Source organism: Homalodisca vitripennis, chromosome 4 (assembly GCF_021130785.1).
Source record: "Homalodisca vitripennis isolate AUS2020 chromosome 4, UT_GWSS_2.1, whole genome shotgun sequence".
In the NCBI taxonomy this organism is placed as follows: Eukaryota; Metazoa; Arthropoda; class Insecta; order Hemiptera; family Cicadellidae; genus Homalodisca; species Homalodisca vitripennis.
The window spans coordinates 164074379-164095418 of NC_060210.1; the positions used below are offsets into that span (position 1 = coordinate 164074379).

Below are 21040 nucleotides of genomic sequence, written 5' to 3' on the forward strand. Positions count from 1 at the left end.
TCAGCCACTAGTAAAAAACTCCTCGAATACTATGAAATTTTAGTTTGTTTAACAGTATACTGTAGTCAACAAAGTCGAAAACTTTATAAACCCCCCCCCCCCCCCACCCCCCCCCCCCCCCACCCCCCCCCCCCCCCACCCCCCCCCCCCCCCACCCCCCCCCCCCCCCACCCCCCCCCCCCCCCACCCACAGCACGTGGTATATTTTTTAAGTTTATTATTGACGATATATACTTTGTAAGGACAATATGCTTTTATAATAAACGCTCTGAGTATAGAATTTAATCGTCGAATCGTGTCGTTGTAGCAAGGGCAAATCTCCGGTATGTTTTATCCTTTTAACTCGAATAGTCAAAAGCTCATATTTTCAGAATAATTAGAACTATTATCATTTGTTATTTTTAAACAGAAAATATAAGCTATTTATTGGAAAATCTATTGTATCATTATAATTTTTGACTGCGTTCACTAAGGAACCGTGACGGAAATGACAGTGCTGTGGACGGACGCCTGGTCACCCTGACAATGACAGTGTCCAAGGTCACCCACCGCACACACTTTCCCGCGGCGCTAAACAACCGCGTGGTTGCATTCCTGGTTACTCTTTACCCTCAAGATTTAGTCATTATTTAAATCTTCTCATCTATGATGACTGAGAATATTATTGTCCGGTATTGTGGTAAATTATTGAGTGTGGTTTATATTTATTTTATTTTCGTTCTATGAAATAAAATGTTTAAAGAATTATTGAAATGGTAGTTAGGATATGTGTAATATTTATTTATGTTATTATTGAAATTGTTATATTCTTATACTTTTGACATAGAAAGCGATAATTATTATAAGTATTCTTGTTGCTACGCTCTTTTTAAATTATATATTGTAGGCATTTTCTTATAAAAACTACATTGAATTTAAAAAATATTTACTAACATTCATTAGATTGAATATATTGACTACTAATTAAAACTATCGCATAATTGTTTCACGTTCATTTCTCAAGACTGTAAAAGGCATATTGAAAAGTTGTATTTATTTTGTTATATTAATTGAAATATATTACTGTTTTTCGTCTCTAACTTTAAGAATGATACTCGAGATCTGATTTGATCATAAATTATCTATGTTATGTTTAATAGAACTCTTTTGCAGTACAAATATTGCATTGAATGTGTGGAAAAATATTAATTTACTTTACAATGTACAAAGTGCGGTTTGATAATGGAAGTTGTAACACATACCTTGCAAGCCATGGTAGATTGTTATCGTGAATGTATGAGGTGTGTGTGTTTGAGCGCGTTTATAAGGGAGAGACTTTCTCCAGGGGAGTAGGGCCCCGCCCCGCTGCCACGCCCCCTTGTGTAACACGTCTGCACATCCCCACACTGCACACTCAACCCTACCGGCGGGCACAACGTAACATGATATAGAGTATAAACATTCCAGATTCGGGTCACCGTTACACTCATGTTATAGATTTCACGGACATACATCTACCTTATTCGTGTTAATTCGTACCAGCCTACTGTCAAATGTTGGTCTGGCTCTCAGCAAATTGTTTGGCCCAAATTTAGTTCTTAACTCATTATTACAATTATTTGGTGTTATTTTCAGTACACATTGAACTCAACGGCAACGATCATGTTGATCATGTGTTAAAATAAAAGATTTTTTAAGTAATATGTTCATTTTGAAATGTTTTCATATCAATGTGTTTTGGAAAACAAAATAATTCATCGCTACCACCATAACTTTCATTTTCGTGTTTCCAATTTAGGTTACTAAAGTATATAAATCCCACATACTAGAATGCGTAGTTTTGGCAAAATCCTGTAACTTTTGGTGGATTGTTTCTTAAAAGTCCCAACCTTTCTGAGTTAAACATTTCATACTACAACCTGCAGTTGTTTTCAGTATTTGCCGTAAAGTTTAATGTCTTTTAGAATGTTTCTATAATAAAATGAAACAACAATGTTTTTATTAAACTTGTATTTGACAACTGACTAATACATCTTGTGTATTCTTCGCATTAGACTCGTGGTTGTCATGTAGAACAATAATTATAGCTGCCCAAACATACTTTTATAACATATCTATTACAAACTTAGAGTTCTAAGTTAGCATTAAATTATTGTTTGTTATTGGCAACGAAACGAGTTGTAGTTAATAGCGTTTCTTACGTTATATAGTCTATATGACAAAAATGGTATGGTCTCTTCGTAAAATATAATATATTCCCTAAGATGTTTTACTTTCCTCCCCAAGTTTGTCCTTGTTTTGAGTAGCAGTTGCAAAAATGAATAGATCTTTTCATAATTTTAATAGTTTCTAGACAATTGAAGAAATAAAATGATGGGGACATATTAATTCAATCTACAGAAACACTGCGAGTAAGTGAAGCAGTAACTAAGTGGCTGGTTATTTGAAAACTGTGGGATGCTTCATACTTACATAAGCTAAATAAAATAAACCTTGAGCGAATACGACTGTGAAATTAATGATGACAAGAACAGTTTTAAGTAATTGTAAAAAAAATGTTTATATACAACCGAATTAGAAATACGTGAAAACGTATTTAATAAGTTATAATTTGAAATCGTATCTATACGCACACCGCCTTGTAACCTCAATGCATCCCAAGAATCATTCAAGATTTATATTTTCATTTCATTGTCACTTTTTCATCGTAGAGGTTTTTTTTTTTATTTCTGATAATTTACTACAGTGTTTGATCATTGATGGTTTTTAATATCTCATATGGTTTCCAAATAAAGGTTTTGAGTGGTCCACGATATGATCTAATGTTTATAAATAAATATATTTTCATAAAATTTTCACTTATTTTTACCTTATTCCAACTTAAGTTCACGTTTTTGTTTATAAACCATTGTAAAGAAGTTTCTAATTTTTGATTGTATTATGAGTTAATGCAAATGTAAAGCATTATTTGTACCATAATCTTCATAGTCTAGTATTTCAGGATGACAGAAACACATGCACTGGGCCGGATACGATATCGAGGTTTTGTTACATGAAACGTCACTCAAACTTCACATCAAAATATGTTTAGATTGTTCCACATTGTTAGTTCTACGTCTAACGTTTTTAAACTGTAACTTGGTAAACAACTTGGCTGAACACGTTTTTATCCCATGGATATGGTTCATTGAGTAAAAATAAAATTTGTGACTGTGATAACTTTCTTATCCCATAGGCTACATTATATGCTTCGCTGAAGAAACCTCGAATTTGTGATAATGTGTATTAGTTTTTTATTTTGCGATTATACTAGGTTGAATAAAAAATAAATTTTTGACAGGGTGTGTTTATTTTTAAATACACGGTTTTGCTTGGTAGAATAAAAACAAATTCGTCATAACAAGTGCTATTGTTTATTTCGTTTACTTGGTTTCTAACAATTTACGTTTTTTATTTTACGGGTTCTTAAGAAAAATGTTAGTGAATATTGTGACATATTACGCTCAGCTGAATATAGAACTAATTTCTGACAACAGATACAACTTTTTCCGCTTCAGTATCGAAATTTAAGGAAATTATTTATTATTATATAGTAAGATTATTTATTATTTGGCATGCTTAAACGAATAAACGCATATATATTTTAACGTTATTTATCTCCTTCTCGTATATTACCCTATATTACCCTCGTTAAACTTAAGGTTATTAGATCACACTGTAATTTTAAATTGATCGCCGTATGTAGGCAATGGCATTTCCGTAGCCATTGTTTATTTAATTATGAAAATGTTGAGCGAGTTTATTTATTTTTAAATACCTATTAGCATTTTTCCTACAACACTACGTCTGTATTCTCTTACATTACATTATTTAATTCCTGTATAATATGTTATATTTGTTTATATTTATTTTTATAGATATTAAACACTATGTCAATGTAATTCTAGACTTACATGAACTTGTAGAGATATGTGATATTCTCTACTTATTAATTATTTGTAATGTGAACACAGTTTTATTCTGTTAGTACAATACTGATTGTCTATAACATTTGAGCAATTTTAAAAACATTTTTGTGACTAATAATATATTCACTTGCTGTTTTTAAATATATGTTTATTTACTTTTTGAAATTATCACTATAAATTTCAGATTGCTGTATTATATTATTTAGATAACTTCAAATATTTGAATTAAACCTTAGGCAATTTTTGGGTCCATTTTATAAGCCCAGACTAAATCTTACAAAGTTACAGATATAACACGATCACAGTGTAATTGTCGTTAAGGAAATTATATTTTGAAGTATATTTTACTTAGTTTTACAAGAGTTGGGTTTAAATAACTTTCCTATCTTATCTGATTTACTAAAGTCGGTGCTGCCTGCACTGAAGGTGACAAAAGGAAAGCACCCCTTAAGATAACGCCTGTCATGTAAAAAATACAATTCTTGAGGATGTAACCACAAATTATTGAGAGAGGATATTTGAAAGTACTCGTATACAAACATACAGAACACCGTGAGTGGTTCGTTGTGGGCGTAACGTACCGGCATATTTGTCATCAATACGGTCATGTCGGGTATATGGTTTATATTTAGTGTAAGTGATTGTAATGTTGTTGTAAAAAAAAGAAGAAAGATAGTGTTTAAATGTGTAAAATGCTGTTTTTAAAAATGGGTATATGGGATGACCTATGGTTGTAATCTTGTATCCGGCACTGTTACAAGAATGGTTCATCCCCACATAACGATTAGTCTTTGTGTACACATCCACTACTTGTGATGTTATCAACAGTTTAAGATTTTGACATGTTTAGGAAAACCAATGTATTTTAACAGAACTAACAACCCAATTGCCACTGTGCACAGGTCCTTTGGTGCAATACATAATTTACATAATTCTAATTTAATATGTTCAAAGTTTTATATAATTAGCATCACTGTATTGTTAACATTTGGTCATGTGGGTATACTGAACTCACAATGAACAGTCAAAATAGGTGAAGATTATGTATGGTGGATTTAGGTTTTTGCCACATATATATATTGTTTGTGGAAGTTACGTTGTGTGTATATTGATAACAGATTACTTAATTGTTAATAACTATATAAGTTATGCAATTAATAATTATTATTTAGTAAATATTTTTAAACAGTATTCAAGTTATAATTTTTTTTATTTTACTGTATAATACAGTAAAAGCAAACCACTCCAAAGGATAGATCTTGTGAAAAATGGGCTTTGAAAACTGCTTAATTATAGAGAATATACATTTGGAGAAATCTGGGTAATTATGCTTCCTATCATTTAGATAAATAAAATTTGATCAAATATATATTTAACAAAGTTACTGATTCGACATGCTTGAGAACACTTATGGTGTTCAGTTATTTACTGTTTTTATTATTAGGAATACTTCACATGTGAAATTGTCGACATTAGCATTTTCGCCGAGTGCTGTGGTGACAATACATCTTACCTTTTACCGTTAATGGTGATGGCTAGAACGGTTATTATAACCTGTAATGAAACCACGATCTTTTGGATCACCACAACTACATTTAAGTAGATTCCGTTGCAGTTCATTAGGTTCATTAAAACTTACGTTGCTATATGGTCGTATTGTATTATTGAACTCATATTGCTAAATTCCTTTTGTAAATTGTTGGTGCTAAAACTTAAAACTACAAGATTTGTGTGCAATAAGTATTTTCGTATATATCAGATGCTTTACGATAGAAGAGACTCATATTTACTAAACATTACGTGAGGTTAGTAGAGCAAAGGTTCACTTGAAATAGTGTGTTCTCTTTCAGGAGCATATCAGTCAAGTGTGTTCATGTACAGCTGCGGTTGGCACTTTATGAGCATCAGTTGCAGCTGTAGTGATACAGTCGCATAGTCTCCATCCACGAACGTATTCATAGATAATTAGAAACAACTAAAATGCCTGTATTGTAGTACGGAATTTATATACCTGCCAAACTTTCTGATGATACGATTACTTTTTTTTATCCTTTCATTTACAAGTACTGTTGAGTACGGTGAAAGCGTTATAATGAAACATTAATGACTTCTATAATCTACAAGTTTGAAGTTTTGTAAATTTCCCAAACCTGTAAGATATACGTATGTATATCTGCATAACATTTAGACTACAATTATTAATTTTCGTAATTTCTAGTTTTTAAACTCGTATGATATAAAGATATTTTAAGTTTTTGTCCAAATTACCTTAAAGTTATTCGAGACTACAAAAAAGTACACTAACTAATATTTAGGGTTAGTCCCGTTGTTGTTAAAACAGTTTAAAACATTATTTAAATAATCTACAATATAAAAAGCAAATTGTTTTGTCCAGCCATTACTATTCATAATGCTAAATATAGTAAATGTCTTGTTCGAAACATTTAACTGATGCAAGAAATACCGTTGTTAAATTATGTAATTTCATAATTTCAAAACATGTAATAAATATTTTTGTTTACTTACAATAAGCAATGCGACATGTGGAACCCAGTTTGTTATTCCATAATCCAGTATTTGTAAATCAGGGGACATAAGGAATGGCAATCGATTAGTGAAGCACTCACATAATACAGTATAATTGGTTGAAAGTCTTTTAATGACAATATAAAGTATTTGTTTTCAGTCTTATTCTTGATTTCGACTAAGTAAAATATAATGAATTACCTTTTATGATGGCTGGTCAGTAAATAACGACAAAATAAAATTTTGATAGTTATAGTATAATGTACATACACAACTTAAACTTAAAGGATCACATTTGTACACTGTCTTAAAAACTAATCGGAATTGTACAACTATTCAGGCACTAGTAGTGGGCATAGGCGGGTGCAGCGTATGCTGCAGGGGCAGCGTATTTCGCTACAGGTGCGTAGGCGGGGGCAGCGGCATATGCGGGACCAGCAGCGTATTTAGCTACTGGGGCGGCATAAGCGGGGGCAGCAGCGTATTTAGCCACGGGAGCATATCCGGGTTCCTTGTGGACGACGGCATTGAACCCGTTGTGGGGGTCGGCGGTGTACTCTACGGTACGCTTGGAACCGTCAGGCTCGACCAGGCTGTAGGATCCCTGGACAACGTCTCCGCTTCGGCTCTCGTGCTGGCTCTTGGAGTCCCCGGTCAGAGCATCTTGGATGTCGTAGGCGTAGCTGTACTGTGGATTAGGATCGTAGTCGTCAACGGCAGCCTTCGCATACGCAGGGGCGTAGGCGGGAGCTGCAGCGTAAGCTACAGGGGCGGCGGCATATTTGGCAACGGGAGCTGCGTATGCTACAGGAGCAGCAGCGTACTTAGCAACTGGGGCAGCGTAAGCTACTGGTGCTGCAGCATATTTGGCTACTGGTGAGACGTACGCAGGAGCAGCAGCGTAGGCAGGACCTGCAGCGTAGGCAGGGGCTGCAGCGTAGGCAGGGGCAGCGTGGTAGGGCACCACTCCTGCGCTGGCGAATGCCACACAAGCAGACAACAAGATGAACTGTAAACATTACAAAGTAGAGTAAGCTTCATCATTACGGCCGTAATGTTCTAAACAGTAGAAGCTGGTGTAAAATAAACATTAAATAAACTTATTAGATTAGTCATTTGGACACTCTTAAACAGTTTTATAACATAACTGTAGTAGTCTTTATGTATCTAAGATTTTATTTTTCTCTTGTATTTGTAACCTCTTAGTACACATTGAGTCAATCTTAAAAACCTTCAACCTCTTTTACTTCCAAACATCTATAATTATTTTGTTCCTATTTACAAGCTTTAAAAATTGAACTTGCATTACTTTTAGAGAGTTACAAATTTATATCAGTTGTTTATTTAAACAATAGAATGTTCCATAATTGATATAAAGCGAGTTTGGTATAAATTAAATTAAATATTTTTTAGATTGACATAAGTTTGCGCGTTTTGTAAACAATAATTGTGTATTTTTAACCTTAAGGGTCTGTACACGTGAGACATAAACAAGTCATTGTTCCACAGCTACTAACATAGTAAACGTAGAGAAAAACAAGTATATGTTTTTGTAAAAAGAATTAACTCCCTGGAATTTTTCCAGATTTACCTTGCCAATATTATTCTGCAATACAATATGAGGTTAATTAAGAACCAAAATAATCAGACAATAAGTCATCATGGTAAACGTGGTTCTTCAGTATATGTTAATGATGTGATCATAGTTTTGAAATTTGGCACCGTTCCAATTTGGAATAATTTACATGATCTATTTCAGAAAGTTTATCAGACAAACACTATGAAGCATTAAATATTTGGGCATGGGCAAATGTTAAAATTTAACATATGCTTTAAATTGTTAAACCTAATAAAGATGGTATTGTTGTAGTAAGACCCTACTAGGGGTTCCTTAAATTTTGAGAGAGAACGGTTCACTCAATGATAGCTAGTACAAAGAAATTCTGACTCGATCATTTTATCAGCCTCTGGAGGAGTTATGAAACACATTAGCCGGCAAAGAAAGTCCAGGGTAACAATAAGACTCCTTTATGAGTGATATTCTGTAAGTCTGATAAGATATATTTTTAATGGACCATCAAAGTTTTGTTGGAACATAAAGTATGGTCGATCGTATCCTGGTTGGAACATAACATATGATCTATCGTATCCTGGTTGGAACATAACATATGGTCGATCGTATCCTGGTTGGAACATAACTGGTGGTCTATCGTATCCTGGTTGGAACATAACATATGGTTGATCGTATCCTGGTTGGAACATAACATATGGTCTATCGTATCCTGGTTGGAACATAAAGTATGGTCGATCGTATCCTGGTTGGAAACATAACATATGGTCTATCGTATCCTGGTTGGAAACATAACATATGGTCGATCGTATCCTGGTTGGAACATAACATATGGTCGATCGTATCCTGGTTGGAACATAACTGGTGGTCTATCGTATCCTGGTTGGAACATAACATATGGTCTATCGTATCCTGATTGGAACATAACATATGGTCGATCGTATCCTGGTTGGAACATAACTGGTGGTCTATCGTATCCTTGTAAATTAAAACATGATCCATCAAATCCATGAAAGACTTCATTTGATATGAATCTAAATTCATATAATATAGTTTTAAAAATTAGTGGTATAACAGTGTAGGGTTATACCACTATCATCCTGGTGTCCAAGCAGTAAAGAACGTCTATAGCTTACCTTGTTAAGGACACAAATGGTTAATTAAAAAGAAAATGTTTTACAAATCCGAACATCTAATAACAGGAGGATCGTTTATAGCAGAATTGATTAGTGGCGACACAATATTTTTTACTCTTGGACGAAGTCGTGATTTTACGGTAAGTCAGAGAAGATATTCACCAATACAAGTCCTTCAGACGAGCGCGTCATGTGGAGATAACAGGCTCATAAAAGAGGAGGCGCGTGAGCATGCGAGACAGACACAGACGCAGGCGCAGGCGGTGTGAGGTAATTGGCGCGGGAAAGTAGGCTCGTCGTGACTGGTGCAAAGTTCACGCGTGTGGTGATCTGAGCAGTAAGGTCAGTCACTCATACACAGTAGAGTTGCGTCACCCAGCACAACAACAGACATGACGTAACATACCTCGGGCCAATGGAAAGTGAGCCGTTGTTTATGAATGAACTTTATTGTTGCTCCAGACACAGCTGGAGCGGTTAGAATGGGACGGAAATAAATCTCAACCTAATATTAATAGATACTTTAGCGTTGCTGGATGTATTACACCAGATCTGTTGGATTAGACGCACGATAAGGACATGTTTGTATTAGCGGTCATCTTGATTTTAACCCTATCACACCAATGTTTAACTTCCAGCTTTTGTATTTTTATTTAAGAAGTTAATTTAAAAAAAACTCTTATATGAAGTGCTGTGAATTTTTTTAGAAGAGTATTTTAAAAACTTATCGTGTTAAGGAATACCTTTAATCTTTAGTTTGTTCTCACTTTTAAAGTAATACCCTATACACACATAGTTATATTACATTTGATTGTTTGTTTTTAAAAATTCCTAAGGAACGTTATTATAACGCATAGTTTTAAGGTTACTATCCGCAGTTGTCCGTTGTATTTTCATAAGGTACTTATAATTTTGAGGTTATAACGATAAACTGCAAACAAAGAAAGTATTGTGTTTCGTTTTAGCATAATTGATCAGAATTTTATTATCTTACATTTAGTTTAAACTATAACGACTTAACTTACGAATAACAATAAATGTAATAGTAGTAAATGAGTGCATGAAGATGAAACCTTTGGCTTCGAATGGCTTCGTCTAAAAAATAAACTATATTGGGATAGTATTGTTTTCAATATTTTACTACATTTACTACATTTTAATACATTTACTACTATTTTACTTTTCCCAACCGCTCCAAGAGTCTTCTATAATTCTAATAATAAATTCCGTTAAAAGTTAAATATTTATAGGAAACATTAAAATTTAACAATGCACTATTTTTTATACTACTGTTTTTTTGTTTAATACTCCAACACTTTCTCTACTAGTGAGTGCAGAGTAAGAGTTTTACCGAACTCAAGCATTGCCCGGTCCAAGTTCATGTATCCATATTGCATCGCGCGCCTGTCATATTGTCGTGACCGGGGAGGAGTTTGGTGTACCGAGGTTGCCTGTTTTGCGCCCGACACCTTTGTCTTTAGGTATTTAAATTTAAATATTATTAATATATTTTTAAAACGACTATTTTTTTGTAGTTTTCAGTACAATTAATTATTAATAAATGCCAAATAATGTTTTAGTTTTAATTTAATTTATGTTGTGTTACTATTGCTTTGCTTTTGCAAATTTCTCCATAGAATTTGTGTATTAGTGTAGGTAATATGATAATTAGATATTTGACGTTAATTTTACCAATATTGTTATTAACAATAATAAAACAAAATAATGCGTGCCTTTATTTCTGTTGATACAGGTTTACAGTCTAAATGTTATAGTGTAAATAAGTCCTAAAGACAAAAATATGGGAAATGAAAATGAAACGAAACTGGAATTTACTAGACGCAAAGTTAGGAATATAAAAGCCTCTCTTCCAATTATCTCAAATAGAAGGTTATGTGGAACCCTTTGGACGACACAAATTACCAAGCATATACTGCTACCAATATAAAATATCAACACTGCTATAAACCTCACGTATATGCTGGGAATTTGTGCGGCTTACAACTTGTTCTATTGTAAAATGTGGTTGGCTTTGGCGGTTTATAGCCAATGTATTGATTTTTGGTTGAAAACATTGTATAGGCCTATTAAGTTTTGGGCACACGAAGAAGAGAAGAAACGCAATGTTCAAAATCCTGTAATAGACGATGTGGTATGACATTTTGTATTTAAGATTTGTTTTAACACGGGTCACCTCATTTCCGTATAGTACAAGTCAGGGATGAGCCGGTGCCATCTCTCTGATGAGAGATGATTAGGGCAGAACTACAGTTAAAAAATTAAATTTATTGAAATCGGCTGATTCTTGGAGATTTAACAATTGTTTTGACATTTTTTAAGTCAACATTTATTCATGCCATACAATCTCACACCTCTAATGACTCTTCGATAATGTTTATAAAAACATCAACTCCTTATATTGAGTTTGTATACATTTTGAATAACAAAAATTTTATTCTATGCGGATTTGAGAATTTTCAATTGTTATCCAATTACTTTCTGTAGAATTTTACTTCTGTAGAACTTTATGAAGAAACACGAAACGGCCTGTAAATCAGTTTAAACGCATTAACCATCCCCTTTCCTGAACATTTTTTATCTATTTTATGAGCCCAATGTTCTTGTTGTAGATGTTCTAATATTCTAACTACGGTGGTTTACTATTTTATAATTGTGATCGGGCTTGTGAACCTATTCGCCGGTGTTTTTCTTTCTTGCAATGAAAACATATTTAGTTTGATAAGATTAATTATTTGCATTTAACACAGTGAAGCGTTTTTTTTCATGCAATCCTTTCTTTATATGCATTAAGTAATACTTGCATTTATAAATCCCAAGCCTGCGTCAAATAAATTTGTAGTTTTTAGTTTTTTTTAAATTACTGTTAGAGAGAAAGATTTCTTTATACTCCAAGTATTAATCAGTATAACCAATTTAACATCGTATATAAATGCACATTTTCTTAACTTGAGATTTTTAATTATTGGCAGTACTTTTAAAATCTAAAGTTTGTTTTGAAAAAGTTGTTTCAATAATCTAAATTTCTTATAATTTTTTTAAAAGCATTGAAAAGTGAATGTTTTTCATCCTTGAATTTTTGTTTTTCTTGGATGAAGAACTTTTTCAACCATAATAAAAGTACTACTATATGTCATTTCACATAATAGTACAATACATCTCGACGTTTCCTCACATTCTGCTTGAATTAAAAATATGTCTCTTAATTTATTTTAAGAACTGCTGGAGTATGATATAACACTTTCATAACATGAATGACAACATCTTTTAAATTATGATATATAGAGCATTGTTTTATATTCTAGTTGGTGTTTTTGTTTAACTCAAGTTATAGCTACCAGATTTATCCACTATTTGTCTGTTTGTCTTATAAAATTAAGATTAGATCCAAAAGTGTTTACTTAAGCACTATTAGATTATATCCCTAACGCACATAATCATATATTTCAAAATTGCTAACATTGTCAAAATTTATTGTTATTTTCGTCATATAATTAGTTTGACTCGTTCTATGAAGTAATACAATTAATTGCTTTAAAGATTTTCCTTGTTCAATTAATTTAATTGACCGTGTCCTTTGAAGATACGTCATCAAAACAATTTCTTAGGGCCAGTGTTGATGTGTAAACATTACTTTAAAAAAATAAATAACATAACATTGATAAACATAAAACTGTGGGATACTCAAACAATTATTTCCAATCTTACACTTTCGATAATGTTTATACAAAAGTATAAACCATTATAATCAATTAGTATTAATTAGTAATTAATTGTATCAAAACAATTTTTGGTTATATACATCACGAAGTAAAAAGTAAACATGTTTGTAAAATAAGTGTAATTTTCACTTATTGTTGAGGTATAATAATTTTAAAAAATTCACATGAGACAGATGTAGTTGTGAGCGAGGTACGTACCTGGTAAACCCATGAACTACGTAGAGAGAGGTACTCCCCGCGAGGTGGTGTGTCAGGCTTATATACTGCGGCAGAGGGAAGATGGGATGAAAACAACCTTTCACCCAACCTTGACCCTCACACACAGCCACTTCACGCACATCGTCTCCCTTCCTCGTCCTTCCCACAGTCTGCACTACAAAGCTACGCGTCACACAAGATATAATACAAGTTTCAAAAACATTAAAACAACCAATCATTGAAGCACAAGAAAAACCTCCTTCTCACAGGATACATTTTTACGGTGCTTTTAGCGGAAATTTCCGATAATTGTCCGTAATAATAGTAAAATTGTCAAATTTTTACTTGACAGCCAGAGTAAACAATGTTACATTGCATATACGAGCATTATAGCGAAAGTATTACCCTATGAGAAATTATGTAAAAATTTCAAGTTTTTGATGACCCTAGGAAACAAAAACTAAAAAAATAAAATAGTTTTTGGAAAATAAGCATACATTTTTTATGTCATTAACAAAACCGCCAACACACTTAACGTACATAAATAACAATTTCTAAAAAATATCAAAATCCTATAATTTTAAGCTAAATGAAAATTGAAGTGTATTTTAGAGAAAATATTAATGTTTTAATATATTTTATTTGGGTTTTTTATGTGAAATTGTTAAATGTGTAAATCATTGAAGTTTTACCGCATTAAGACAACAGAAACGGATAAAAATTGCATAAAAATTGTCTACATTAATGTGAAATTTTCAAAAAGTCGACTCGCTAGGTTTTATGAATAAATAAAGTTGGGGGGGAGGGGGGTAAAGTATTACATAAAACACCTGTACAAACCAAAGTAAACTTTGTTGTATACTCTTTTGATGCCACTTGATACTTTTTGTTTTTTATTTAGTATATATATTGTATGTATGTTTAAGTTACCGTCTTCATGACTAATTTAACTTTATGGAATTTGTTTGTCACAGATATAGACTCCTAAAAAATTACCATGATCATCCAAGCCACTCGCAATTTACCGCACTTACACTTTGAACATACATGAGGATGCTAAACAGAGTGTGTTATTTGAACGAAGGTTTTTACTTTTGGGCTAACATTAATATAATCCACATAGAAATATGAAAATTATGTTTTAGCAAAGTAAGACTTTTAAAAATAAGTAAGTTTGAATCATTGTCAATCCCCCCCCCACCCCCCCCCCCCCCCACCCCCCCCCCCCCCCACCCCCCCCCCCCCCCACCCCCCCCCCCCCCCACCCCCCCCCCCCCCCACCCCCCCCCCAAAAACTTAACACTGTATGTCCCACTTAGTACTATGTAAGGTATGTTGAATTATAATACCAATAAAACAAAACAACAATATACAAACACGGTAACGTTTATTTGTACTATTTAAGTATAAAAATATTTACAATCTAGAGACAATTGAGCAAGCGTAGTAGTAATTATTTAGTCTTTATAAGGGTAAACCTCTAGTAAGAGTAAGAGTAGTGAGGAGAGGTGACTGAAGTCTGCGAGTACCCGTGACCAGCGGCATAGTTCTTGGGAGCAGAGTAGGAGGGTGCTGGGGAGTGGTAAGCAGGAGCAGGGGAGTGGTAAGCAGGAGCTGGGGAGTGGTAAACGGGGGCTGGGGAGTGGTAAGCGGGGGCTGAATGATGAGCTGGTGCAGAAGAATGGTGTGCAGAGACGGAGGAGTGAGAAGATGCATGGGAGTTGTAAGCTGGTGCTGGCGCATGGTAGACGGGGGCTGAAGAGTAATGTTTGGGAGCCGAGTGGGGAGCGGCGTATCCTCCCTTGCCTTCCTCCTTATGGACCTGAGCGTTGAAGCCGTAGGAGTCAGCTGTGTAATCGACTGTACGGCGGCCACCGTCAGGCTCGACCAGACTGTACTGTCCCTTCACGTAGTCTCCATCACGTTCCTCCTGCTGGTTCTTGATGTCGTAAGTGTGGGGGTCGTTGACAGAGTAGTAGAAGGAGTACTTGGGGTGGGTGTCGTATGCTTCCTCCTGGTGTGAGTTGTGTCCTCCGTAGCTGGGGGCGGCAGCGTGGTAAGCAGGGGCAGGAGCGTGGTAAGCAGGGGCAGGAGCGTGGTAGGCAGGGGCTGGAGCGTGGTAGGCAGGGGCTGGAGCGTGGTAGGCAGGGGCGGGGGCATGGTAGGCGGGTTTGTTGTAAGCAACGTGGTTAGACGAGCCGTGAGAAGTGTAGCTGGGAACGTTCTTGTGGTTGTTACCGCTGTGGGCGTGCTGGTTGTAACTGGGCTTGCTGTGGGGAGTGATGAAGCTGTGGCTGGAGTAGGCTTGACCACCGCTGTAAGCGGGCTTGCTAGGGGCACTGTAGCCTCCGTGGCCTGCGTAGTTGGAGCTGTGCTCGTTGTAGCTAGGGCCTTGGTTGTGGCTGGGCTGACTATGGCTGTTGTAGCTGGGAGCGCTGTATCCTGCCTTGGACTGGGGATGGACACTGTAGCTGTGACTGCTGTGTCCGGCTTGGGTCAGGGCACTGTAGCTGTGACCTCCACTGTAACCGGGAGAGTGAGGTGCGCTATAGCTGGGGGAGTGTCCGGGCTCTTGGTATACTGCCAACGAGCGGCTCGCTGCAGCTATCAGAACGAGAGTATACTGAAAAATAAATGACACAAGTTACTTAGGCGGGATGGAACTATAATTGACGTACATAAAGTGTGCCGAAAACGTAAAATATACCTTTCTTCATTTCTAAAAATATATATCGGGTACGAATTTTCAGAAAACCAAATTATTTGAATGTTTTCAAGACAAATAAGCAACTATAATAATAATAATTAAATTTTCAATGTATATTTAGTTTACCGTGGTAAGTAATAATTGCCTGAATTAATTTGTAATTAGTACTTTTAATTGAACGAATGTTATTTATTGAAGTTTAGATAAGCTATTATTGATATACAAAATGTTTTTATGAGATAAATATTGTTAATAATTTAGTGCAAACATGTTTCTTAAAACTACAGACATATTCCCAATCTTTAGTTTAGACATAAGTTTTGTAACAGTTTTGACAGCGACACGTTGCTAAAAATATACACATTTCATTTATAATAAAATATTACCTACGGGCTTATAAATACGTGTTTATGTTTTATACAAAACAAACATTTTTTCTAGGAATATATATAGTTCAAATATATTATTATAACTACTTGTCTAATATTCATATTTGTCAATATTTGTCTAATAGATTTGAAAGATGAAGAAAGATGTGAATCCGCTTTTCATAATTAGGACTTTATTAGTTTTACAATGTGAAAGTGTATTTAAACTTGTTCAGTAAAGTTAGCGATACTTCTCGTTTACTTATACTATGTACAATAAACTAATTAGTTATTTTGTGTATAAGGCCAGTTGTTAACATAAAAAACCAAAGAATTCGTTGTTTAAACAAATGGTGTTATATTTTTATGGTTTTACTACAGTGGAAGGCAGATGAATGTATGGAAATCTTCAATGTGAGATTGAAATCATCAGCCAAGACGAATAAGTAAGGAGAGATAACAAATAGTTATTACTAACATACGACATGATTTTTAAAAAGAAAGTTTGTCATAGTTCATAGAAACAACTAATAACAAAACAACTATATAGTGTAAGTCTCCATTAATATCAAGAATATATCTCGGAAATGTTTATAAACCCCACGTACAGATCCGCGGCGATAACACTGTGGACCTATCCTAGACCATTTTTTCAAATCCGTTTTACGATAAATAAAGAAAAGTTATTCAAATGCAATACTAGATTTGTTAATAAATTGATAATGCCCCTCAATCCTAATGTTGTATATAAATGTAGACTTTGATTATATTTATAATGTGTGGATATGTACCCACTCTGTACGGGGTTTTAATAAAGCTGTAATAGTTGTATTCAATAATTTTAAATTCATATTAAACATTTTTATGCATGAAAATTCTAGTATTTAAAATAATTTAAGGAAGGTTTTAACACGTATCGCCTCAAATTTATAGATTTCGTAAAACATAGGTACAATTGTATGACATTTTCTGATGGATAAAATAAAGTAACAATCTGTACAAATATATTTTTCATTTTCCTGCAGTAAGTGATCCCTTGCAGTGATACTAATGCAGGACAATTTTGTGTATTTATACTTAATCAATCCACAGTAACAGTGAATTTGCTCCTTATAACAATTACATGCGTAATTATAAAATTTATTTCAAGGAACTATGAACAACACCAGTAAAACATATATATATAATTTATATATATATATATATATATATATATATTGATATATACTATATATAATACTATTAATATTATATTATTAATACTATTAATACTAATATTATATATATATATTATGTATATATATATATATATATATATATACATTCTTATTTTTCATTTTCTGTGTTGATGTTTTAAGTTTATTCTGTTCTTATAGCCCTATTTATATTTTTTTATATTTCCTGAAGACGGCTTAAGCCGAAATATAGAAAACTGTTTAATACAATTGAAGAATTTCTTATTGAAGATTAATGTATATATATATATATATATATATATATATATATATATATATAATATATCCGTTATCTCTGTAGTATTTGATTGATATACCTGGCAATATTTCAGATTGCTCGTTAACACTTCAGGAACACGTAAATTAATGAAGTGTGATTAATTGAAACTGTCGAAATGTCTTGGTTTAATGACACAGTTCTTAGTATTGTAAACATTACCTAGATTATGATGATTAGTTAAATAAAGTTTAGCACAAGACTTTTGGCACCCCATTGATTGTACGTTGGTAAATATAGTTTTACAGTTTTTTTCTTTACTGATTTGAAAATTATAATTTTGTTGCATCAATGAATGTATCTAACTATCTTAAGTGGATATAATATTAAAATATAAACGCATGAAATTTATTGTTTTAAAACTTTCAATGATTGCGTATAAGATTTTGTGGTAAAAATAACTATTGTTTGTTATCTTATTTTATGATTGAAGAATAAAGCAACTATCAAATTAAAATTGTTACGGGTTTTAGCGAAAAAAGTAAAAGGATAACTCACCAAGAGCGCCATGTTGTCCGTATCACTTCTCAGCTCAGATTGTGTCCTTGCAGGACAACTTTGTGTATTTATACTTAATAAAAATGTGGTCACGCCTGGGGCGAGAACCCGAGGACCAGGAAGCCGGAGACTCCTTTCTCCCACCTCCCCACTCGCCCGCCCGCTTTTGGGCAACGGCTCTATTTCTATTTCGATTTCGGAGGACTAACGCGATCAAATCGGCCCATTAAGTAATGCAGTTATCTAATTGGCAGGTCCAGGACCCGGCGCCAGGTCCACATTCTGGAGTGATTTACGCTCGGTCCCAGTGGGTGTGTGTAGAACTTGGAGTGGGCGAACTCACACTGTCTCGCCTCTGCTCTAACTTTATATTCTGCATGAATTTTATATATTTTTACATTCATTCGTTGATTGTACTTATTATTATTAATTGTGTTGATTGTTGTCGTCATAAAAACTAGAAATTGGCAATCATGCCCAATACATATCACCCCCGAATTATTTTTATTTTTTGTACATTATTAGCTGTTTCCTAACCAAACAGCCAATCAATAATGGACATCCTCGCAGTACCTATCAAGGATTTTGGGTCTTATTATTCTAAACGCAAAGGAGATTTTAAGGAGAGACCAATCCTCCTCCAAACCTTATTCTGTCCGTCCTCATGGGCCACTGACCCTTGCTAAGATCTTATCTAACAGAATAACGAAGAGAGTCGATATAGTAAAAGGAGGAGGTAAACAAGGGTACTCATATAATGTGCTACAGTCACAGAAAAAAATTGAACTTGCGCGATCTTTAACTCAGATCTATATCCGACGTCTTAAACCGTTCACAACCATCAGCTCATAACATACGGATATTGTGACATACATATTTCACTTTAAAGTTAAAACTGATACTTGTTATCTTAAGTCCTATTATTTTGTCGTTTAGCCACTATAATACTTACTTTTTCATTGATAGTTACTTATGTTATTTAATGTAGATTATTTTCTTTTCGTTTTGTTGTTCGTCAGAAGTTAAAAAAACCCATTGAGAGTTGTACCTTATCTGACTGTGAACACGTTGACTTTATGTTGAACTAAGAATATCTTAAATTTCAAAATATCCATACCAAGCTTCGTTATTTTTATGACGAGGGCAGGAAATTATTATTCTATTAGCACAACATGTACTAGTAAAGTGATCATTTTTAAAAGAATACAATAAAATTTGCAATTTTTCCGGTTTTGAGAGGCTTGTTTTCACATTTTTCACCAAGGACTTCAATCCCAAGTTTTCTACCATCACCATTTTGTTTAGAGCTAAGGAAAATGTGTTATAAACGTCAATAAATTATTTCGTATTTCCATTCCTATATTTCCTTAGTTTAAAGTAAAGTTGTGAAATGGTTATTGTTGACTTCAATTCTCCGTAAATAATTACTATAAGTTACTCTTTCTTTCTCTCATTTTGATAGAAAATAACCTTTTTACTAAATAAAAACTCACTCAGATAAACAGATTTCAACTTTATTTCTCTATTATGATAATTAATAAGAGTAATTTTATTTAAATTTTGTTTAAAAACCTTAGGTATGTGTAGAGATATATGTTGAGAGACATTATTAGAACATTTTACAAACGTACACACACAAGTAAACTCTTCAATCATCCTTTATTGAAGTTACCAAAATAAAACATAACAATATTTCGTAAAGAGTAAAAATATTTACTTGTGATCAATTTACAAGTCAACAAATTGTAATGTACTGGAATACATAATAATTACACATGAAAGGATTATTAGAATCTAAGACATTAACCTAATCATATTCTAATTTCTCATAAAGTTGTATTACATTCGGAACGAACAGTTAAGTGACATCCTAAAAGAGAAATTGTTATGAGAACTAGAAGTTATTATTTAATACTTAAATATATATTAAAGTTATATATATATATATATATATATATATATATATATAATTGTTGTTTACATGTTAAAATAATACGTACGATAAAATTTCGTTAATAATGTATAGTCTAGTTAAACAAAAAATATTTTTTAATATACTTAGTTACGATGAATGTTTTGTTTCACATTTTTAATTTCCTACATAATATGTAGGCTACCATACACTTACAGTTGGATTATTGTGAAAGGTTTCAAAAAAATGTTGTATAATATATATGTTTTAAATATTAAGGAATTGTGCGTAGCAGATGGGTTTCAAGCAGTCTATATATGTTCGTATAACATAAGGTTCGTATAACATATAAGGTTATACCACAACAAGCGTGTGGAGTACATTACACTATAGTTTAATTTTTATACTTTATTTATAAAATAAGTGGTGATGTGTAGGGATGTGTTCCTGGTGATGTTGGTAATGTTGAGGATGGACGTTGTGTTCCCTGTGGACGACAGCGTTAAAGCCAGTGTGGTGATCAGCTGTGTAGTGGACGACGCGCTTGGAACCGTCCGCCTCCACCAGCTCGTAGCTGCCGTGCACCACATCCCCGTCACGTTCCTCCTTCTGGCTCTTGATGTCACCAGTGTGGCTGTCGTGGACTCCGTACTCGAACTTGTACTTGGGGTGAGGGTCGTAGTAGTCTTCCTTGTACTCCACGTGGAACCCGTGGTCGTTGTCATGGCCGTAGCCGTGCTGGGGGATGACGGACATAACCATTGCAATCACGCACGAAATTGTTATAACCTGGAATATAAAATAACTTATTCAAAACTGTACAATATATCTCTGTAGTATGTAATCTTTCTTGCTTCTTGGAATAAACAGCTTGATTAACTTATTGCATACAAATATTTATTACAACCTTATAGGCTGGTAGACAT

The 21040-nt window shown here is 33.8% G+C and overlaps 3 protein-coding genes across 5 annotated transcripts in view; 1 reads left to right on the forward strand and 2 right to left on the reverse strand.

Moving 5' to 3' along the window:
* LOC124360510 (neurobeachin-like protein 1) overlaps positions 1–21040 on the forward strand; it is a 545778-nt gene that overhangs the window by 41698 nt on the left and 483040 nt on the right. The gene's annotated exons all lie outside the window — the stretch shown is intronic.
* On the reverse strand, positions 6710–7488 carry LOC124361264 (cuticle protein 7-like; the record flags this gene model as incomplete). The annotated part of the gene is made up of 1 exon (XM_046815311.1): positions 6710–7488. A coding segment is annotated over one exon (672 nt), but the record flags the coding sequence as incomplete, so codon positions are not given.
* LOC124361265 (cuticle protein 18.6-like) lies at positions 14570–20876 on the reverse strand. Its single transcript, XM_046815312.1, has 2 exons — positions 20600–20876; positions 14570–15289 (listed from the first exon to the last, which is right to left on the reverse strand). Exons 1-2 carry the CDS (start codon positions 20874–20876, stop codon positions 14598–14600), a joined length of 969 nt encoding a protein of 322 aa, XP_046671268.1. The 3' UTR covers positions 14570–14597.

Coding starts and splice junctions, on each gene's coding strand:
- LOC124361265 (XM_046815312.1), bottom strand. CDS start 20,876: ATGGTTATGTCCGTCATCCCCCAGCACGGCTACGGCCATGACAACGAC. Junction 15,290..20,599: donor TAACGCTGTCGTCCACAGGG/AACACAACGTCC, acceptor TTGCTTACAACA/AACCCGCCTACCATGCCCCC.